The 23,224-nt window shown below is 47.5% G+C and overlaps 1 protein-coding gene across 12 annotated transcripts; it reads left to right on the top strand.

Annotated features, from left to right (window-relative positions):
• Positions 1–527: 527 nt before the first annotated feature.
• Positions 528–22,724, top strand: LOC146336740 (adenine nucleotide translocase lysine N-methyltransferase-like). Of its 12 annotated transcripts, none has more exons than XM_084818891.1 (7): positions 528–601; positions 7,905–7,997; positions 9,266–9,423; positions 12,600–12,685; positions 14,921–15,061; positions 17,067–17,117; positions 21,234–22,718. In XM_084818891.1, the coding sequence occupies exons 3-7, from the start codon at positions 9,268–9,270 to the stop codon at positions 21,346–21,348; spliced, it is 549 nt and encodes a 182-aa protein (XP_084675017.1). In that variant the 5' UTR covers positions 528–601; positions 7,905–7,997; positions 9,266–9,267; the 3' UTR covers positions 21,349–22,718. The 12 variants fall into 12 exon arrangements, 10 of the variants coding, with proteins under 10 accessions (XP_084675017.1, XP_084675012.1, XP_084675014.1 ...); XM_084818886.1 differs by having other exon boundaries at positions 12,600–12,704; XM_084818888.1 differs by having other exon boundaries at positions 7,905–8,004.
• The last annotated feature ends 500 nt before the right edge of the window (positions 22,725–23,224 follow it).

The raw sequence follows: 23,224 nt of genomic DNA, 5'->3' as shown, positions 1-23,224 counted from the left end.
ATTAATGATCGTTATTATTAATAATTAATGATCGTTATTATTAATAATTAATGATCGTTATTATTAATAATTAATGATCGTTATTATTAATAATTAATAATGATCGTTATTATTAATAATTAATAATGATAGTTATTATTAATAGAAATTAATAATCATCATTATTAATAATTACTGATCGTTATTATTAATAATAATTAATAATCATTAATAATTAATGATCGTTATTATTAATAATAATTAATAATGATCATTATTAATAATAATTAATGATCATCATTATTAATAATAATTAATGATCATAAACAAAAGCAACGAAAGCAACAATAATAATAGCCACAGGCAAGAGCAACCACAGGGAACGTGCTTTGCGTCTCCGGCCACCTCACAGCCTGACCTGGGGCGTGTTCGACTTCCTGGGGCTCCGCTCGCGCCCGCGCCCGCGCCCCCTGCCGGGCCCGCTCCGTGGAACGTCGCGCTCGTGCCCGGCCAACACACCGGCGGCGGAACGCGCGCCGCTCAGGGGCGGTGCCCGGGGGACGCCGCGAGGCGCGGGCCGCCGTGGCTGGAGAGGCGCTCCGCTGCTGCTGCCTTTCGACAGGTAAAGCGACGGCGAGCGCCGCTCGGCTCGGCTCGGCTCGGCTCGGCTCGCCACGCGGGGGCTGCGGAGCGCGTCCCGCGAAGGGTCCGTCGTCCGGGGCCGCCGGGGAGCGCGCCCTGGGCGGGCGCGGAGGGCAGGCGCCGCCCTGCGTGGCGTCGCGGAGGGGAAGGCCGCGAGAACCGCGCCTTTCCTTGCGCAGCCTGCCGCGTGCCGGGTCGCCCAGGCAGCGCTCTGGTCCCCGTAACGTTATTTCTTGGGTACGTCGACGTCCCACCGTTCTGCCCTCGTGGGGCTCCAGGTGGCCGCATGGGTTCCCCGGTGGCCCCCGCTCCACGCGCGGACCAGACCCAGGCCTGCTGAGCTGCAGCGAGGAGGCTGCCTGCCGCGCCGCAGGGCGCCCCTTCGTTGCAAGCCTCTGCAGCAAAGAAGAATTCCTAACCATCACCGCAGTGCAGCATTTACAAGTGAGGCCTGCACAGCCACGTTGCCGTGTGAAATGCTCCTGCGTAGAACTCCAGGCCTGCTTCCAGGCCGCTCATATCAATGCAACATTTACGTATTCATGCAACATTTACAAGTGGGGCCTGCACAGCCACGTTGCCCTGTGAAGTGCTCCTGTGTAGAACTCCATGCCTGCTTCCAGGCGCTCATATCAATGCAACATTTACGTATTCATGCAACATTTACAAGTGGGGCCTGCACAGCCATGTTGCCCTGTGAAATGCTCCCGCGTAGAACTCCATGCCTGCTTCCAGGCGCTCATATCAATGCAACATTTACGTATTCATGCAACATTTACAAGTGGGGCCTGCACAGCCACGTTGCCCTGTGAAATGCTCCTGCGTAGAACTCCATGCCTGCTTCCAGGCCGCTCATATCAATGCAACATTTACGTATTCATGCAACATTTACAAGTGGGGCCTGCACAGCCACGTTGCCCTGTGAAATGCTCCTGCGTAGAACTCCATGCCTGCTTCCAGGCCGCTCATATCAATGCAACATTTACGTATTCATGCAACATTTACAAGTGGGGCCTGCACAGCCATGTTGCCCTGTGAAATGCTCCCGCGTAGAACTCCATGCCTGCTTCCAGGCGCTCATATCAATGCAACATTTACGTATTCATGCAACATTTACAAGTGGGGCCTGCACAGCCACGTTGCCCTGTGAAATGCTCCTGCGTAGAACTCCATGCCTGCTTCCAGGCCATTATCTGCCTCTGTTTTATTCTCTCCCTGCCACCAGACCATCAGCATTCTGTTCCCACTGAGCATCACCCTTCCTTTGGCTGTTCTGGGGTGTCCCTGCCTAGGCCAGGGCTGGCATCAAGGGTAGGCATGGTTGGGCACCTGCTGAGGGCCCACACCCCAGCAGGGACCCTCTGACAAGTGCCCCTGCAGTTCCTCCTCGTCTTCCACTGTTGCAAGTTGCTTGTTCACCTGCCTCTTGCTCTGGCCCAGACAAAGGTGGCAGTGAGGAGGCGGAGCAGGAGATGCCACTGCCTATGTGCTCGCTGGCTGTCTGCCTATCAAGCAAGCAAGTGGGAGCAACAGTAATGTAGTGGCAAATCCAGAAGTGCAGGGTCTCTTCGTGACAGTCACAGCCACGCCCCTTCACAGCCACGCCCCCTTCTAAGATTGTACAACCTTGTAAGATGTACAGCCTTCAACTGGGATCCAAAAACAGTGCAGCTGAGAGTAAGGCAGGAGTATTTCAGTTTGGATGTCTGAGAAAAAAATGCAGGGGTGTTAAAATCTTTTGCACTCACTCAAAGACAAACATTTTAAGTTTTCAAAATATGATACTCTATGGAAGCGTCACCCGCTCAACTTGGCCCTCGTGGATAGATCCCTTCTCATTTAAACAGCCCCTTTGCATACTCCCTTGGTGCCCCAATATTACCCATTAGCCTTCCCTAAGCGCCTTCATTTTATCTCCCCCCTCCCCCTCCAACAGAAACATCCACACACCCAGCTGGATTGAACTACACAGACATGCGTGCGTACCTGCGCACAGTGGTGTAGTGGTAAATCTGGAAATGCAGGAGCTCGTTGTGACAGTCTCCAAGGACAGTCCAAAAACGTCAGGCAGCCATGTAGATCCACATCAACAAACGAGCTCTAGGAGTTTTCCTCTCCACCAGGAGCAGGTCTTTGGTAAAGCGAATAGGTCTTAATGGTCCATTCCAGACCATGTCATCCCAAATACTTTGCATTCCAACCTGGAACAATATCTTGTTGCTTGGAAAATGCATTCCCCCCACAGCTACAGTGAGGATCGCAGCTAAACTCAGAGGGAACAGGGCATCCTGAGGGGGGTGGCAGATGACATCAGAGTCCCTGCTAATGTAAAAGTGCTGGGGCAGCGTCCCTGCAAGCCCTGCCTCCACTACACCACTGGGGAGCAATAATTACAAAGAGGATGAAGAGCAGAGCAGCTGGTGACAAAAGCAATGAGAAGGAAGACTCACTAAGGGAGGAGTCCATGGAGGGTGTCTTGTCCAAGGGACTTCCAAAACCTGGCACTGGCACTGGCTTAGGTTGGCCTTCCCCTTTCTAAAGATTTGTACTTCTGCAAACTTTGGGGTTCCCCTGAGCCTGCTTATAAGTCCCTCTTGTGCACAGTGGGTGGTGCCATGTTGGCTACATAACGACTGGGACTTGGAGAATGAATTTTCTATTCGTATATAGGATTTATGTTGTGAAATTTGTGTCCCTGCCTTCCCCCCACCCCATGAGTTGTCCAAAGCAGCGAACAATACAGAACACAAAACAGCACCGCTGTATATAGACCGATTAGAACAGATGGAGAAGCAAATAGAATCCGAAAAAAAAAGCTCAACCAAACTTAATCTCTTTAAAAAGCTTTCCAAAATAAATACGTATTTAAAGTGATTATTGTTGTTCAGTCGTGTCCGACTCTTCGTGACCCCATGGACCATAGCACGCCAGGCCTTCCTGTCCTGCGCTCTTTCCCAGAGTGTGCTCAAGTCCATATTCATTGCATCGGTGATGCTATCTAGCCATCTCATCCTCTGCCATCCCTTTCTCCTTTTGCCTTCAGTCTTTCCCAGCATCAGGGTCTTTTCCAGAGAGTTTTCTCTTCACATTAGGTGGCCAAAATATTTGAGCTTCAGCTTCAGTATCTGTCCTTCCAATGAGCAGTCGGTTGATTTCCTTTAGGATGGACTGATTTGACCTCCTTGCAGTCCAGGGGACTCGTAAGAGTCTTCTCCAGCACCACAGTTCGAAAGCACCAATTCTTCGGCGCTCAGCCTTCCATATACTCCAGCTCTCACAGCCATACGTTGCTACTGGAAAAACCATAGCTTTGATTATACGAACCTTTGTCGGCAAGGTGATGTCTCTGCTTCTTACTATGCTGTCTAGGTTTGCCATAGCTTTCCTCCCAAGGAGCAAGCGTCTTTTAATTTCATGGCTACAGTCACCGTCTGTGGTGATCTTGGAGCCCAAGAAAATACAATCTGTCACTGCTTCCATTTCTTCCCCTTCTATATGCCAGGAAGTGATGGGGCCAGATGCCATGATCTTAGTTTTTTGAATGTTGAGTTTCAAACCAGCTTTTGCACTCTCCTCTTTCACCCTCAACAAGAGGCTCTTGAGATCCTCTTCGCTTTCTGCCATTAGGGTGGTATCGTCTGCATATCGGAGGTTGTTGATAATTCTCCCAGCAATCTTAATTCCGACCTCTGATTCATCCAGCCTGGTGTTTCTCATGATGTACTCTGCATATAAGTTAAATAAGCAGGGCAACAATATACAGCCTTGTCGTACTCCAATTTTGAACCAATCGGTTGTTCCATGTCCGGTTCTTACTGTTGCTTCTTGACCCTCGTACAGGTTTCTCAGGAGACAGGTAAGGTGGTCTGGTACTCCCATCTCTTTAAGAATTTGCCACAGTTTGTTGTGATCCACACAATCAAAGGCTTTAGCGTAGTCAGTGAAGCAGAAATAGACGTTTTTCTGGAATTCTCTTGCTTTCTCCATGATCCAGCGAACGTTGGCGATTTGATCTCTAGTTCCTCTGCCTCTTCGAAACCCAGCTTGTACTTCTGGTAGTTCTTGGTTCGCATGCTGCTGAAGCCTAGCTTGTAGGATTTTGAGCATCACCTTGCTGGCATGTGAAATGAGTGCAATTGTACAGTAGTTTGAACACTCTTTGGCATTGCCCTTCTTTGGAATTGGAATGTAAACTGACCTTTTCCAGTCTTGTGGCCACTGTGGAGTTTTCCAAATGTTTTGGCATATTGAGTGTAGCACTTTAACAGCATCATCTTTTAGGATTTTAAATAGCTCAGCTGGAATACTGTCATCTCCGCTAGCTTTGTTGTTACTAATGCTTCCTAAGGCCCACTTGACTTCACTCTCTAGGATGTCCGGCTCAAGTTCAGTGACCACGCTATCATGGCTATCAGGGACATTCAGATCTTTCCTGTATAGTTCTTATATTCTTTCCACCTCTTAATCTCATCTGCTTCTGTTAGGTCCCTGCCTTCTTTGTCCTTTATCATGCCCATCTTTGCACAAAACGTTCCCTTGAGATCTCCAATTTTCTTGAAGAGATCTCTAGTCTTTCCCATTCTGTTGTTTTCCTCGATTTCTTTGCATTGTTCATTTAAGAAGGCCTTCTTGTCTCTCCTTGCTATTCTCTGGAACTCTGAATTCAGTTGGGTATATCTTCCCCTTTCTCCCTTGCTTTTCGCTTCCCTTCTTTCCTCAGCTACTTGTAAAGCCTCATCAGACAGCCACTTGGCTTTCTTGCATTTCTTTTTCTTTGGGATGGATTGAGTTGCTGCCTCCTGAAGAATGTTACGGACCTCCATCCATAGTTCCTCAGGCACTCTGTCTATCAGGTCTAATCCCTGAAATCTATTCCTCACCTCCACTGTATATTCATAAGGGATATGATTTAGGTTATACCTGAATGGTTTAGTGGTTTTCCTTACGTTCTTCAATTTAAGCCGAAATTTTGCGATAAGAAGCTCATGATCTGAGCCACAGTCAGCTCCAGGTCTTGTTTTGACTGACTGTATAGAGCTTCTCCATCTTTGGCTGCAAAGGACATAATCAATCTGATTTCGATATTGACCATCTGGTGATGTCCATGTGTAGAGTCGCCTCTTGTGCTGTTGGAAAAGAGTGTTTGCTATGATCAGCGTGTTCTCTTGGTAAAACTCTATTAGCCTTTGTCCTGCTTCGTTTTGTACACCAAGGCTATGCTTGCCTGTTATCCCGGTGATGTCTTGACTTCCTCCTTTAGCATTCCAATCCCCTATGATGAAGAGGACATCTTTTTCTGGTGTTAGTTCTAGAAGGTGTTGTAGGTCTTCATAGAACCGATCAACCTCAGCTTCTTCGGCCTCAGTGGTTGGGGCATAGACTTGAATTACTGTGATGTTGAATGGTTTGCCTTGGATTCGTACTGAGATCATTCTGTCGTTTTTGAGATTGTACCCCAGTACTGCTTTTCCCACCCTTTTGTTGACTATGAGTGCTACTCCAATTCTTCTAAGGGATTCTTGCCCACAGTAGTAGATATGATGGTCACCTGAATTAAATAGCCCATGCTTGTCCATTTTAGTTCGCTGATTCCCAAGATGTCGATGTTCAATCTTGCCATCTCATGTTTGACCACCTCCAGCTTACCTTGATTCATTGATCTTACATTCTAGTTTCCTAAACAATATTGTTCTTTACAGCATCGGACTTTCATTTCACCACCAGACACATCCACAGCTGAGTGTCCTATCGGCTTTGGCCCAGCCGCTTCACTCTTTCTGGCGCTACTTGGAAATTCCCTCTGCTCTCCCCCAGTAGTATATTGGACACCTTCCGACCTGAGGGTCTCATCTTCCGGCGTCATCTCTTTTAGCCTTGTGATACGTTCCATGGGGTTTTCTTGGCAAGAATACTGGAGTGGGTTGCCATTTCCTTCTCCAGTGGACCACATTTTGTCAGAACTCTCCGCTATGACCTGTCCGTCTTGGGTGGCCCTGCATGGCATAGCTTATGGCTACACTGAGTTACGCAAGCCCCTTCTCCACAACAAGGCAGTGATCCATGAAGGTGATTTAAAGTGATGCAGAAGCTAATTAAATCAATTAAGGATGGTGCCAAACATGTCTCCCAGAGGCAGAGCATTCCATAACGGGGGTGCAATCAGAGAGAAGGCTTCCTCTCTTTCTTGCATTCCTGCCCAAGCAATTCTTTGATACCCCTGGGACATGTAGAAGAACCTCTTCAATTGGGCTTAAAGGATGGGCAGATTCATGTAGGGGGAGATGACCCTTTAGGTATCTTGGCACCAAGCCATTTAGGGCCTTAAGGGTAATTTATTTATTTCATTTCTATACCGCCCAATAGCCGAAGCTGTCTGGGCAGTTCACAAAAATTAAAACCACAAAGTGCAACATAAAATGATATAAAATATAAAAGCTTAATAATGGGTAGAAAAGGTAATAGTGCTTACTGTTACATTTAGAGGTGTTATGGTTGCTACATCTAAAAAAGGATATTGTAGAGCTGGGAAAATTTAAAAAAAAGAGCAACTTCGTGCACAATCTTATGCATGTTTAGTCAGAATAAAGTCCTATAACTCCCGGTAATCCTCAGCCAGCTGTGCTGGCTAGGGAGTGCTGGTAGTTGTAGGACTTTTTTCCCCATCTAAACATAGATAGAATTGCACCTTAAAATGATCAAGGGGCTGCAGCAGCCCCTATGAGGAGAGGTTACAACATCTGGGACCGTTCAGTTTAGAGAAAAGGTGGATGAGGGGAGACATGACAGAGAGGTGTACAAAATTATGCATGGTGTGAAGAATGTGGATAGGGAGACGCCTCAAGCCTTCTCAGATGGTCTCTGTGTTGTGGGGGGAGGGCCCCAGCCTAGCTGAGCTGAGGAAACAGTAGCAGATGAAGATGGTGCCTTGCTGGGTGCTTCTTTTAATGTTAAGTTCAGTAGGGAAACCCATAGGCAGGACAGCACCCTCTTTTATGCATAGTTCGCTGGAAGTGAGTCCGAGTGAGCTTAACTGGGCTTACTCCCAAGTAAGCGTGCCTAGGATTTTAGCCTGTGTCTCTTAGCTGCTAGGGTATACCAGCTCTCATAAATGTTAACATAACCCCAGTTAGAGCTAGGGGATGAGTGGGGAGCTTGTCTGGATGTAAGGGAGTGTGTTGCGGTCTTTCTTCCTGGAGCCTTTTGGAGAAGATGTTCTGGAGGCCAGTTCTAGTGCAAGACAGGGTGGTTCTGGTTTACATCATCACTGTGTGTTTTAACGGCAGAGGCGTACTGTTGACGGGCAGTTGGACAGGCGACCAGATGGACAGCAGATCGAGCAGGCACACAGGCACCTTATCCCAGCCTTCCCCACTATGGTGAGGTGTGTTGTATCTATTTAAAATAAGCCATTCTTTTGAACAGAGGCTGGAATAGTCATTACTTCTCAATCTGCATCTCTACATATTAATTAGCACCCGCACGTCTTTATCCAAAATGCTGCTCACTTTTTTTGGTAATGCATTTCCTCCTTTTTGGCGACGTGTAAGTGGCAAGCTTAGTAACGCGGAGAGAGAGACACACTGCTACGTCAGAACCGTAAGTGGGGATGAAATGTCAATCCATTATTTGCCATTTCTGGGGCAATGCCTGAGATTTGGGGGGTTCTGTTTTCCTGTCAAGTTTCCCTCCCCACTTCTTTACTCTGGCACAGAAAATCATGAAGCTGAGCTGGGGGGCGGGGCTGTGCAGGGCTTGGCATGCAAACGGTGTTGCGCGTGGAGATGCACAGACACAGGGTAAAGTCCACTTGGGCTGTGAAAACATTTCAACTTGATCATTGCGGCCGTACATTTTAAAGGACGACCACCGAGAGACGGTCCGGTGAGTTTCTTGCAGGTGATGTCCAGGTGGAAGACTCCTAGCGCCACCAGGCAAAAGCCACCGTGCAGCTATTTTCCCGACTTTTCCCCTGTAACGGGTTTTTTTCCTGGTAAGGAAAAAGGAAAGGATGATTGCTTGGAAAGCACAAGAAGCTGATAAATGGAAGTCATCGTGATTGTCTGGACTCCCTGTATAATTCTGTGTTTGAGGCAGGGCGATCGCACAATAACAGCCTTGTCTAGAAATACCCACAGATTCACAGCAGGAGATGTTTTCTTAAAACAACTTGTTTTGTTTTCTTAGCCCTCACATTAGGCTCTGCGACTGTCATGTTTTTGCTGTTGTTTTTAAGCATTACACACTGATAGCCAGGAGTTTTGCTATTTTGTTACAAGTTGCATTTTTGCATGTAAACCGCTTAAATATTTTAGTATATATTAAGCAATAAATACTATATATTAAGTGATAAATAAGTACTACTAATAAATGAAATAAACAAATTGTGCTGGGTTACATGAAGCCCCTTCGAACAGGACCAGCTCTTGAATTCCAGGAGTGCTGTCCTGTGCATGTTTACTCCGAAGTATGTCTCGCTTTGTTCGACGGAGCTTGCTCTGCAGGAAGTGTGTTGAACACTGCAGTCTCAGATTTGGCCCCATGGCTGCTCCGCATCCAGAGAGTGGTGCTTTCATGCAGTGTGCTGAATGCAGGAAATGCAGACGGTGGAGCTCCAGTTGTCATTAGGAACTGATGGTTTTTGCAGGCATGGATCTTGACGACTTAGAAGAACTGGCAACAGAGCTGCATGGGAGGGGGAACCGTTGGGGCCCTTTCCAGATTGCAACAGGCACTGGCCTAGTCATCTATCTCGCGTGGGCTGGATCTCTGGCACTTGGCTGCCGCAAAGTGTCTTCTTTACAGGTATCTGGCTTATCATCATTTTTTAAACAGAGCAGGGTAAGGGGGAACAGGGCAAGCACCAGGTTTGAGGGAGCCAGGGAAAAGGCCCCTTTCCTTGGCTGTGGGGCCCTGGGAGACATACTGGGCAGCAGGGGCAGCCTTCCAAACAGTATGGGGTGGTGGAGTCCAGCCGCCATTTTAGTTTCCCACAATTCCCCAGAGTGATACTAGTTTGAAGCATTGTGGGAAATTAAAATAGACCCAGCCACTCACAGCACCAGCCCAGATATAGATATACAGATACACGTGCGCGCGCGCACACACACACACACACACACTAAAGATTGCCCCAGGGCAGACATCAGTGGTGGTCCCTGCCACAGCATTGGGACCCCGACAGCTGTCCAAGAATATCTGCTGCTGACACCGGCCCTGAGATGGAACTGATTTTTGTGGGAGAGCAAACAGTGAAAAAGTAACTCATATCTTGCTTGGAGATAGGACCTTCCTTAGATTTCTTCTACAAGTGATTTCCTCTTTGCCCTTTTCTAATAATCAATGTAATGTAAAAATGAAAACATTTAGGGCCCAACCCTATGGACTGTGCCCTCGCTGCTCGGAAGGCCCCGGACCTGTCTAGCCCATCTAACAAGGGCACTTTGGATGGGGAGGGAAGGAGGCTGGAGGACACTCCGGGTAAATCGTATCCTGGCCCCTCTGGTCTCCTCCCCTCTCCACCCACCGGAATACCCCCTTTTCCTCCATTTCAGGGTTTATTTTCTGACCCCAGAGAGGCAGCCGGTGCAGTTGTGAGGGGTCTGGGTTGAGATCTCCATGCCAGCTGCGAGGGGTCAGGGGCCAGACCTCCGACTCCCCCTTCCGAAGTCAGAGCGCTGTCTCCAACATTGGGAGCGGTTTTCCAAGCCATCCTGTGGTCCCTGGGACGCTCACCCAGAGACCATAGGATTGCTGTCTTAATTGCTAAATGATATTTACTCCCTTAGGAATAAAAATTGCAGGCAGCCGAACTGATGCATTAGAAGAAATCCAAAAGGCAATACAGGTGGCTCACCACAAGAGGACAGCAGTGCATGCTCTCAGATGCTCCTGGCGGTGGTTCTGGTCCCATCAGCTTGCGACACACTAGACCTTTAGCATGATGCTTTATTGCAGTGGTGGGCAGAGGTCATTTGGGCTGTTCTCTTCTTTCTTTCCCACTAGAGCACGGAGAGCCACCAACCAGAGGCTGGTGCAAAAGATATTCACTTTGAATTAAAGAATTCTGAGCCCAGGAATTAGTTTTGAGTACTAGAACTAAGTAGAGGTCACAGTCCTTCCACACAAAAATCCATTCCTGTTTACCCCCAAGCTTTCTTTATTTCAACAGTACAATTTCGGGGGGGGGGGTGGATAAGTCATTTTGTTATTGTCATTATTAAACGATTTGGAGTCAGAAATCCTTGCCTGTCTATTGCAAATTACCCAGAGATCTAGGAGTAGATCCAGATCAAATGAAAAGCAAAGAGATGGCAATAAATAAATCAGAATTGCTCTAAGTTTAAAGATGCTAAAATTTGTGGCTCTTAAAAGCCTGAGAAAAGAGCAATGTTTCTGCATGAAGCTTAAATGATAGGGATGAGGGTGCCAGGCAAGCCTTCTTGGGGAGGGCATTCCAAAGGTGAGAAGCCAGCACTAAAAAGGCTCCCCAGTTGTCACGCACCGCAGGGGCACCCAGAGAAAGGACTCAGACAGTGGTCTGAGTGGACAGGAGGACTGAGGTGAAAGAAGGCAGTCCAAAATTTATTTATTTATTTATTTATTGCATTTATACCCCGCCTTTCTCCCTCTCGCAAGGAACTCAAGGCGGCTTACATTATCCTCCTCCTCACCGTTGTATCCTCACAACAACAACCCTGTGAGGTAGGTTGGGCTGAGAGTCTGTGACTGGCCCAAAGTCACCCAGTGAGCTTCCATGGCCAAGTGGGGACTAGAACCCGGATCTCCCGGCTCCCAGTCCGTCACTCTCACCACTACACTACACTGGCTCAAAAGTTTGAAATACGTTTGCAGGCCACGTTTTGTTTTGATTGTACTATGTAAACTGCTTTGAGAACTGTTTGTTTAAAGTGGTATATACTCCAAGGGCACAATCCTATCCATGTTTAGAAAAGAAAAAGTCCTACAACTCCCAGTATCCTTCCAGCCAACCATGTTGCCTGGGGCATACTGGGAACTATAGGACTTTTGTTCTGTCTAAACATATGCTAGTTTGCGTGGGACTGCACCCCAAATTAATAAATAAAGCCGTGTAGGCCTTTAAACGTTAAGGCCAGCACTTTGAGTTGAGCTTGGAAACTTAACCGGTGGCTGCCCTGACAATCCTTACAGAAGAGCCATGCCAGTATTCAAATTCATTAAATAAATCAATGATGCAGACATGTTTCATTGGAGGCATCATCTTAGGAAAGGCATTACCTCCCATCCACGGAAGCACGGAGGATGCCTCTTTTAAGGTGATGTTTGCCGCCTGCAGTTCCTGTAAGCACTTGTACTTTATGTACAAAATACATTTTGTGTAAATCTCCCACCCAATGAATCAGAGGGCACTTTTTAAGCCAATTAAAAAGTTTCTAATCTATGAATTAGCCAGCCTCCCACACTACATTCAGCATCTAAGGTCCTTCTCCAGGTGCCTTCTCCGAGGGAAGTGGCAGCAAGGGAGAAGGCCTTCTCGGTGGTGGCCCCTCAATTCTGGAATGATCTCACTGATGAGGCCTGCCCAGCATCAACATTGTTAACTTTTTGGCACCTTTTAGATATACGTTGTCTCTGTGTGTGCTGTCTGTTTAGATGTTCTTATGTAAATAGTTTTATACTTTGTATAATGTATTTTTAATGGTTTTTAATCTTTGTAAGCCACCCAGAGAGCTTCGGCTATGGGGCGGTATAGAAATGTAATAAATAAAATTTAAAAATAAACGTTTCCTGCTCCATATGTGTTGGACTGCAGCTGCCCTAATTCCCAGCCAGCATGACAGGAGAGCTGCAGTCCAACACATCTGGGGGCCCCTTGTTCGGAAGGCTGATCTAAGCCATTGCACGTTGAAACATTGCAGCCCCGCTTCAAACTCCATGAAGGGCTCCCCACTGCTCTCCCTGCCTTTGCAAATCTCACCAGCTTCTTTCCTTTCACTCAGGTGCCATACGTCCCATCGAGCGCCAAGCAAGTCAGCAATATGATGTCACTGCTGAAAGGACGCTCCGGGAAGTTGGTGGATTTAGGGTCAGGTGATGGGAGAATTGTAAGAGTGGCCAAATGCTTGAGCGGGTTGCTCTCAGGGTAGCTTGCACGTCTCAAAAGCGGGCTCAGCCCTGCGATGCTCAACCCTCAGTTGTGGCTGAGATAAACCTTACCGTCTCTGTGAAGTGCTTAGCACTACTGTGTGACTGAAGTGATCCGTGCAGGGGAACGTTGGGTGCCCATTCCCTTACTGCCAGTGGAGGCTGGTGGCTCCGATGTCCGGGGGGCAGTGAATCCGCTCCAGGTTTCAGCCAGAACTCTAAAAGAGGCTTCCGCACTTTGGATAGCTCCTTCAGAGTTGTGACTGGAACCTGGAGCGGATTCATAGAATCATAGAACAGTAGGCTTGGAAGGGGCCTACAAGGCCATCGAGTCCAATCCCCTGCTCAGTGCAGGAATCCAGGTCAGAGCATCCCTGACAGATGGCTGTCCAGCCTCGTCTTGAATGGGGATTCACTGCCCCACTGACATCGGATCCACCAGCCTCCACTGGTTACCATTTCTACAGCGGTGTTGATAGGTCTCCCTCGACAGGGCACTTGACAGCCTTAGCTTACAGTCTAAGACATTTGACAGTGGGCTGTTGATAGGTCTCCCTCGACAGGGCACTTGACAGCCTTAGCTTACAGTCTAAGACATTTGACAGTGGGCGAGAGCAAAAGGATGGGAGAGCAGCAAGGGCTGCAGGTGAACAAATGGCTTTAATTTGTATGCTTTTGAATTGGTTTCATGGCGCTTGGACATTTTCTAAGCAGCCTTGAGGATTTCATTGAAGGGTGGGGGAGAACGGCCCCCCAATCAATAATTAATTTGATTAAGAATTAATCTATATTATTATTAATAATTAACCATTAATAATTAATAATGATGAATAACTATGTTAACATAATTAAAGGTGACACACAGTTATTTTTCATGCTGTCACCCTGATGCTTCACTGCCACTTCCCACAGCCCCCTGATCAGAAGCAATAACTTGAATGTACGAATCTGCCTTAATAAGAGGCAGACTGCTGGTTGTTCTAGGCTCCCATCACGCCCCTGCCTGCATGGCCAATGGCCAGGAATGCTGGGAGTTGTAGTCCAAAACACTTGGAAGTTTTGGACTACAAAACGCCCGGAAGGCAGCCGTGTATTGCTTACGCTCAGTAGCAGTGGCTCCCCGGGTCTCAGGCTGAGAGCGAGCGAGCGAGCAGGAGAGAGGGAGGGAGACGGGGTCTTTCCCCACACCTGCTGTGTGACCATTTAACTGGGGACACCAGGAATTTAGCCAGGGCTCCTTCACGTGCAGCATGCACCAGTTCTGCCCTTCCTCAAACCTCAGGTGCTTCCAGGCAGGGGCGCTGCTAGGTGCTGAAAAGATTCTGGCCCCAGACCCATAGGGCACAGATCTGCATAAAATCTGCATATGCTAATGTGTAACTACATATGCAAATTTAGAAGTAACAATTAGGATTTATTGAAATTTCACCGGAGGCAAAGGCGGCACTTCATTCCTCATCCAGATATTCTCAAATAAAATAAGTTCTTCAGTTTATTTGCACCCTGACCCGAATCATCCCAAACCAATTGGAAAAGGTTTTGTTTTTTTCCTCAGCTTAATTGCCATCCAGGGGAAGATGGGTCACGGGGGGGGGGGGGGGCACTGTTGCAGCATGTGGGGAGGGGAGAGTTAACCCTTCCCTTCCCAGTTGCACTCCCCCTTGAAATTTGCCCCCTTTGTGGGAATTAAGCTGAGAAAAAAACCTTCCATTGGCACCAACAGTCCCTCGGGGCTCTGGTGAATAGATTCAGGGGCCTGGGAGATAGATTTGGGGTGGCCCAGCCTAGCAACACCCTTGCTTCCAGGCAAGGTTTTTATTGTGCTATCACCTTGCCTCAAACCCAGAATAATACAAGGGGTCCAGACAATGACAGCTTCCATCTGTAACCCTCCTGCACCTTCCCATGGCTGCTTCTGCCCTTTTTCATGCCAGAAAAAAAGATCCGCGAAGGAGGGAAAGACAGAATAGCTACACGGTGCCTTTTGAGAGGCAGTGCAGGGAGCCTTCTATCTGGAAGCACCTTTAGAGACAGAGGCCTCGGCAGATGTGGTGTTACGTCCCTCCCAGTAAATCCTACTGGTCGTAGCCACAAGTTGTCAAGTCGCACAAGCCCCGTAACCTAAGGAACGTCAGGCACTAATTGACAATGTGACCAATTCTGACTGTGCTTCTAGGTACTGGAGGCTTACAAACAAGGGTTCAGACCAGCTATTGGCTATGAACTCAATCCATGGCTATTGCAGCTGTCCAACTTCCATGCCTGGCGGGCTGGGTGCTATGGAAAGGTTTTCTATCGGCGAGAAGATCTCTGGAAGGTAACTTCTCTCATGGAAACAAGAAACTACATATTTACATAGGAGGCCTGTTTCTTCTAAGGTAGGAGGAGTAGCTCCCTCCTTCCAGTAATCATACCATGTCTTATTAGAGTGGCCACCCAGGTGTCCTGCTCTGCAGAGGACAATCCTCTGTTTGAAAGCATCTTTTATTCGAAGGGCCGCCCAAGTCTGGCATAAAGAGAACGAACCATCAGGAGGGAGAGCAGGCAGGGGCCTTGGAGTTGCCCACCAACAGTTAGGAGACTGGGCAGGCACACGGGCCATCTGGTCGCAGTCCTCCCTGCTATGGTGAGATGTACGAAATTTCTATTTAAAATATTTCTAAATTTGCAACTATACAGATAAATTTGCACAGATTTTATGCAGATCAGTGCCCTCTTTTTCTGGTGATGCATTTCCTCTGTCCTTTATTAGCAACATAGGAAGCTGTCTTATACTGAGTCAGACCTTTGGTCCATCTACCCAATATTGTCAGCATGAACTGGCAGCAGCTCCCCAGGGTTTCAGGCAGGATTCTTTCCAGCTCTACCTGGAGATGCCAGGGATCAAACCTGGGACCCTCTGCGTGCAAAGTGTGTGCTCTACCACTGAGCCATGGCCCTTTCCCCAAATGCTTAACTGGCCACCTTCTCTCCTATATCCTCTGTGCAGTACAGAAGAAGCAAATATCTAGCAGGGCTTCATCTAAGCTTGGCAGAGGTGATCCTTTCCCCAGTCAGATACTGCAAAACTGAAATAAACTTGATCTTGGTGGCCCAATAAAAATGTACAAAATCTCAAGTGTTGTGGGGAAAATAGGGACATTGGCCCACGGAAGCATGCAGAACACAGATAAATGCATTTTTTTTTTTGGTACTTCTGCAAACCTTGGGGTTTCCTGTGAGCATGTCGATGCCTCCGTCTTGTTCCACAGAGGCCCTGTTTTGGCCGCAATCCTATTGGCACGCCCTACCTGAGTTTGCTATTAGAGGGAGTGATACCTTAATGGAACCTCCAGTGTGCCTCTGAATTGCCAGAGAGGGTTTGATTGCAGGCTTCCTGAAAGTATTCGGCTGTCCCCTGTTCTTGAAAGTAGGATGCTGGACATCTTTTACATTCATACCTTTAACTGAGACACAGCGGAGACACTTCCAAATCCATTATGCTATGAAACCCTCATAGGCTCTCTCTTGTGTCTCACCAGAAGTCCCCAGACAGAACAAAGAGCCTGCAGAGAGTCAGTTCAGTATACCATTCTGTTGTTTCCTCACTCTCTTGCGGCACTGAGAAAGTGTGAACATCTTTCTCCAGCTGAGCTAAGGATCTGTACTCTACCTTCTGAAACATAGCGGGGAATAGCCTTGTTTTGGGATTCCCAAAACAGAACGATTCCCCTCCTGGGTTCCCAATCCAGCCCTCTGAGGTTTCCCAGAAGGCCCCAGCCCATATCTTCTAAGCACTAATTGTTTGGTGGTTTCCCAGATTTCGAGCAGTTTTTTCCCCTATTCTAAACTGTTGAAATGCCTCTCCTAAGGTTTAGGCCTCCTTCACATGGAGCTTTTATCCTGCTTTTGAGATTGCTCACTCACAGAAGTTTGCAGGTCCTTTTCATGATGTCGTCAACCTCCAGGCCACATCCCGAGGTATTTCCTGGTTATTCCATCTCAAAATGATCTGGAAATAATGAACTAGCTATTTAAGTCATATTGTTACGCTATTAAAAGAGTCACTAGATGGCGCTGTTTTATTGATCTCTATGGAACCTTGGAACCACTGGGAATGCGACCCCCAAGAGCTTCTCCAAAACTGAATTTGGCCCTTGCCCTGAAAGAAAGAGGTTCTCTACCACTGATATACGCTAACAGTGATCTCAATTCCCCAAGTGCTTTATGGACTGGAAGGAGGAATGGAGTATCCTGAATAGGAGCACTACACACTGCAATGTTTTGTCGCAGGTCCCAGTTGCATGCCTTGAATAAGTTGCATTTTTTGTCATTGCTGTTAGGTGGATCTCTCAGACTGCAACAACATCACTGTATTCCTGGCGCCCAGCGTGGTGAGTAGAAGTTTTCAAGCCAGTTTTCTGCATCAGCTAAGTAAAACCAGGACGGTCAGAGCAAGGACTGGTCACTGTGTTATCTAAGGGACTAACGGCTTCAATAAAGCGACACTAGAACTGTGCACGGTACTATCGCAGCCACACACTCGTGGCAGCAAACAGACAACAGCTCCCATAGAACACTTTTCCTACTTGGAGGTAATTTCTCCCTTCCGCCTGGTGTCTTCTGATTGGCCAGTTTTGAAGAAGGGATGCAGCCTCAGTGCAAGAAACAGACCCCTTTTGCAGTTCAAGAACTCAACTCTCATGCTAGTGAGTGTCAGGAACGCACGCCCTAGCTGCCTCTTGCAGTCCCCGCCAACTCAGGACACAGACGACGAGGATTCTTTCCGAGACTTTATTCCTTTATTACTTTATGACTCTTTCAGTTACTAATCACTAGTGACAAAGCAAGGAACAGCACTGGGGAAAGATAGCAGAGTAGCCTAAGTAAGTTCACAGTAAGGCAGTTGGTCCCCGTTTGAAGGAGAACCACGGGAAGACGCCAAACTTATGGGCTAGGGAGAGAGCCTCCCTCTTTCCCTTGGGTCCTTGGGACGTGACCGTTGTTTGCACAAAACGAGCGCTACACCTCCTTTCTGCGCCCTCCATCTGTTGTCGCTCCCTGCATCTGCGCCAAGCGTCCAGCAAGCCCCCCTCCAGTGCTCTCTCACTGCCAGGGTCACTATCTATCCCAGGAATGCTGGCAGGAGGAATCTCTGCCAGCTGCTGTGCTTGTGAGAGATGAGCGAGCTCCTCTCCCACAGATTGCTGTTCCTCCTCAGAATCAGAACTGCTCTGGGGCTCTATGGGCTCAGTTTCCACCCTGACACTGAGATAGGGCTGCCACTCAGGTAGAATGGAGGCTTTGCAGGCAGAAGGCTCCAGATTCAATCCCTCTGGCATCTCCAGTTCAGGAATCTTGGGTTGCAGGGTTGGAAAGCCCTCCATCTGAGCCTTCAGAGACACTGCCAGTCAGAAGAGACAAGCTGGGCTAGAAGGTAGCTGCTAGATGGGCCGAAGTTCTGACTCACTAGGACACTGCTTCATTTGTTGGTTTCTGGAGGGCCCGTGGCTCTCTGGTAGAGCACACGCTTTGCATGCAGAAGGTCCCAGGTACAATACCTGGCACCTCCAGTTAAAAAGGACGAGCAGCATGCTTAAGACAAACCACCGCCTGAATGACTGGCAGGCTGCTGTTTGTCAAGTTACAGGAATAACGGGCTCAAGTTACAGGAATCTGGCTTCCTGTAACTTGAGCCCATGATTCTGTGTCCTGCACTCTGGGATGATCGAGAAGAGATCCCGGCCTTCCTCTCTGCGACAACCTTTCACATACTTGAAGAGCGCTATCCTGTCTCCCTTCAGTCTTCTCAAGGCTGAACATGCCCAGTTCTTTCAGTCTCTCTCCACAGGGCTTTGTTTCCAGTCCCCCCTAAACTACATACCCACCCATTAATAGCACTCTAAATGTCACCTCTCCCCCACCACATGCACACACAATCAAACACATTCAGAACAGTGTTCGACAGAAACAGCAGCGAAAACCCTATTTGCTGATGACTATCAAGCACAGAACATCTTTTGATCATCCCCCTCTACTGACAGCCAGAGGGGCATTTAACGACCGCTGCAACACATTATTGATTTAATATCGGTGGTTTCATGCATGTTAATTTTGGTTGGCTTTCCCTTCTGGGACCAGTTGGCAAGAATTTAGTTCATTCATTACTAAAGAACAGCGATTGCCCTCGAAGCGCCCAGCACTGTCCTGCTGAGGCATCACATCTGCGTGCTCCATTTACAACTGCTGCTGTATGCTCGGCCACAGTCAGATGCTGGGCTGCCAGCTTTTCCGCTGACTGCAAAGTCAGCCAAAAGTAAGGAGGGCCTCTTTTCTGCAGACGCTGCAGTTTGAAATTCACCATTCCCATCACCTTGCCTGATGCTGGCAGGAGGCTGAGGAGCATAGCTGGATGCTGGTCAGTTGAAGATTAGATTTGCTTCTTATTTTGCCTATTATGTGGTCACAAACCCATTCGCGGTCAGCTGAAGACAAAACGGTCTGGTCTTTGCTTTGCAGTATACAGATGTCAAAAGGCATCTCTACACCAGCATAAAATCCTGCATTTAAAATGGGGCTTTCTGCTTCCATTTTAAATGCAGGATCATGACGACTCCTTTTTTCACGTGCTTCCTTTTCCCCCTCCTTCTCCCCGTATCTGAGTCTTCCATCATCTTTCATTGATCTCGCTCCTCTTCTTGCCGCTTTAACTCTTTTCATGGAGGAAACTGAAGCAGAACACAACGGGGTAATTGGATAGCTCATTTATCTGCAAACTATTTAAAAACGGAACAAAGGGCATTTAGTACAGGAGACGCCTTGAAGAGTCATGGTGTCATGTAAAGAGCCTGCAAACTTCCGTGAAGGAGCAATCGCAGGATAAAAGCTCCGTGTGAAGAAAGCCAAAGACTTCCCCACAGCTGGTTTCTTATAGCCCGCCCTTGCCAAACTGAATTATACAGACAGAATGTAGAGCAAAAGGTCCACATCGCAGTGGAGATGCCATTAGCAGAGTAAAGCTTTTTCAATAGCTCTGTAACTTTGCCCTTTCGTCATCCAGCATCTTCCCCATATGGTGGGAAGAAATTACCAGCTATCTTCCGTAAGTTCCCACATGTGTGGATTATGCCTCATAGCACGTGTAGAGATTTATTTTCAAAAGGCCCCAGAATAGGGATGGCGAAGAATTCTGCCACGGATTTCAGTGAGGCCGAATGCACTGGCATTCGGCCCCCCGAAACCCGTGACGGAACGGCCTCCCAACCCCCGCCCCCCCATGGAATCCCCCCCGGGATGAAAGCTTACCTGGGGCGGATGTTCCGGCACCGGCGGCTCCCGTGGTGGCAGCTGGTCTCTCGGCCAGTTGCTGCGGACTCAAATGGCGGCCACCACGCCATTTGCGTAGCTGCCTCTGCTGTGATAGGCTACGTAAATACTTACGTAGCCTAAGTATGTAATACTTGCGTAATACTAAGTACGTAAATACTTACGTAGCCTAAAAAAAGGGGAACGCAAATAGCGTAGCCGCCATTTGTGTACGTGGGTTTTTTTTGTTTTTTGTTTGCTTGCCGTGATAGGCTACCTAAGTATTTACGTAGCCTATCACGGCAAGCAAACAAAAAGCAAACTGCGTATGCAAATGGCGGCTACGCTATTTGTGTTCCCCTTTTTTTTCGCCGTTAATAGCTTATATAAATATTTATGTAGGCTAAAACAGCGAAAAAAAGGGAACACAAATGGCAGCCACTGTAGCCACCGCCATTTGCATACGCGGTCCCCCCCCCCCCCAGAAGGCTGCCCAGTGGCCGGATGTCCAGCTGCAGGCAGCCCCGGCCAGTGGCTCCGCGGAATCTCCGTGGAGCAGAGCCGGCCGGATAAGGATTTCGGGGGGAGGTGCGGAGCACCCCCCCCACCGCAAATCACCCCGTCGAAAAGGTAAGTGACTTTCGTACATCTCTACCCCAGAATTCTCATGGTCTTACTTTCTCTCTGGGCATGTTGATGCGCAGAGGCAATATGAGAGAATTATTGTGCGTAAGAGCTGTGATTGCAGCATATAACAGCAGCTGTTAAAAATGATTCATAAAAGTGAAGTCAGACCGAACCATTACAATTACACTAAGTAGTTTCAGTAGCTTGCTCTATTAAGTCATTTTATACAGAAAACTTAGGACAACTCATGTAGCATGTCCCTAATAGGTTCATTGTCCCAGTTCAGATGAAAATACTTGGTGATGTGATTAAAATGCAGAGTCTTCACATAAAGCAGTCGCACCTGTTCAGTGTATCTAGGGATCTGTTAAAATGACAAGCCAGGGCCAATGCGAATAGAAATAAAACAGAACCTTCCTCCAGAATTTTAGATTGTCACAAAATGCCCTCTTGTGCTTCAGTCTGAACTTATTCAGAACAGTATCGATGGTTTCCTCAAAGCTTCATCCACGCTGAGATGAATTCTCAGCCGCTCCTGCTGCCCTCCTCATCACATAAACCCTTGCCTCCCTCGGCAGGTACCTCTCCTGGAGAGAAAGCTGCTTTCCGAACTCCCAGATGAGGCCTGCGTGGTGGCTGCACGCTTCCCTTTCCTTAACTGGACACCTACCAATGTTGCTGGCGACTGTTTAGAAAGAGCCTGGGCCTACAACATCAAGGATGTACGGCAAGCACAACAGGACACATCAGGAGGAAGCCCAGTGTAAGAGGCAAAGCTTCTTCCCAGAAACCGAGCTGTGCAGGAAAGACAGAAGGCATGTGTCATCACAAGCGTGCTTTCCTTTCCTCTAGAGGTTGCCATAAAGATGGCTCACCTCCTGCTATTGCTCAGCTGATAGTGCCAATGAGATGAACTGCCGTCAGTCACTAAATATTTACCAATGCATAGAATCACGCATAGAATGTTTTAATTTTTGAGGGGCTGGTGGGTATTTACAGACACAAACAAAATTCCAGCGATCTTCCTGGGAAGTAGGAAGGCATCATAGGAAACAAAGAAAGATGAATATAACGATTGCAAAGAGAGACTGGTGGGGCCCGTCAGACTGGGTATAGGCCTGCAGCCAACAGATGATGGGTTGCAGTCCTGTCTCTACAATGGGTTCACTAGGTGGCCTTGGTTGGTATTATTTCCCTGCCTCAGTTTTCCATCTGAAAAATGGAAATAGTAGCCTACTTTGCAGGAGTGTGAGGGCAAACACAATGAAGACAGGAAAGAAGTTGTCTGCCTTATAATGGTATTAAAAGCAGTACTTTATTGCTGTGCTACAAAACGGTTGACATTTGGCAGAAACATGCATAAAATGAAGACAGTCTAGGAAATAAATCCTGTGCCTGTTTAGACCAGTGGAGGCTGGCGGCTCTGATTTCGGTGGGGCTGTAAATCCATTCTGGGTTTCAGTCAGAACCAGCCAAAGCTCTAAAGAGGCTGTCCAAGGCTTCAGCACCTTGGATAGCTCCTTTAGAGGTCTGGCTGGTTCTGACTGAAACTCAGAATGCATTTATAGCCCCACCAAAATCTAAGCCACCAGCCTCTACTGATTTAGCCAGAAAAAAAATCCCCATGCTGGCTGGGGAATGCTGGGAGTTGTAGGATTTTTTCTTTCTTAACATGCATAGGATTGCACACTTACTTTACCTAATTCTCACACCAGATCCAGGAATTCCTTTGGTTCTTATATATGCAGTTTACTTTCATGAAGAAACTGTACTGTATAAGGCGGAGCTCTACGAAGTAAATATTTCATCCAGGTTTTTAGAGACAGCATCATTAATCATGCATAAAGAGCCTAAAGGAGAATGAATTTGGGGCTCACTTGCGTCTTCATGGTTAAGCTCTATCATCTTTCCCATGAAATCTGTAATAACCAAAGAGGATGTGTGTCTGTTCATCCGTCAGCTCCAAAACCAAGAAACCTTAATACCTGAAATGTGGCATGCATATGTAAAGAATCCTATGGGTGTACACTTTTGATTTACTTTGTTTTTAAAACACATTAATTTTAATTAACGTGTGTCTGTGTGGTTGAAGCCTGCAGTAACATTTTCAGTCAGTAGGGGCAGTCTTCCCTAACCAGTGCATGGCTTCGCCATACAGTTGGAAGCAAGGATGTGTGATAATTTCGGTTTTGCTCGCAAAACATGAGCATACCCCATTCGGAGCTCCGTGCATCCACCAAAAATATTTGCACATGGTTGAACACATGCTCATGTTCATCTTGTTTCCAGTTTGATTTTCACAAATTTCCTAATTTGCACAAATTGCCTCAGTAGACTGAATCAACCCTGCTTTAGTCTGTCTATAGAGGAAATTTGGGGAGATTTGTGCAAATGTCCCATTCTATTGCCGCTCAATTGGCGCAAGTCCCCCATTTGCGCAAAGCGAGCAGCGATCACAAATGGGAATCAGGCACGAGACGAGTGGCGAGAAGATGTTCAGAGAATCCTAGCAGTCGTGAACATCGCTCGTTCACCCATCCCTAGTTGGAAGCCAGGAGAGATTAGTAGG

Source organism: Heloderma suspectum, chromosome 12, assembly GCF_057233095.1.
Source record: "Heloderma suspectum isolate Gila_16-S chromosome 12, 16-S_ref, whole genome shotgun sequence".
NCBI classification, from domain to species: Eukaryota; Metazoa; Chordata; class Lepidosauria; order Squamata; family Helodermatidae; genus Heloderma; species Heloderma suspectum.
The sequence above is the reverse complement of the archived record's forward strand: the minus strand, read 5'-3'. Positions and strand labels throughout refer to the sequence as shown.

Coding starts and splice junctions, on each gene's coding strand:
- LOC146336740 (XM_084818882.1), top strand. CDS start 9,253: ATGGTTTTTGCAGGCATGGATCTTGACGACTTAGAAGAACTGGCAACA. Junction 15,062..17,066: donor GGCGAGAAGATCTCTGGAAG/GTAACTTCTCTC, acceptor CATTGCTGTTAG/GTGGATCTCTCAGACTGCAA. Junction 17,118..21,233: donor TATTCCTGGCGCCCAGCGTG/GTGAGTAGAAGT, acceptor CTCCCTCGGCAG/GTACCTCTCCTGGAGAGAAA.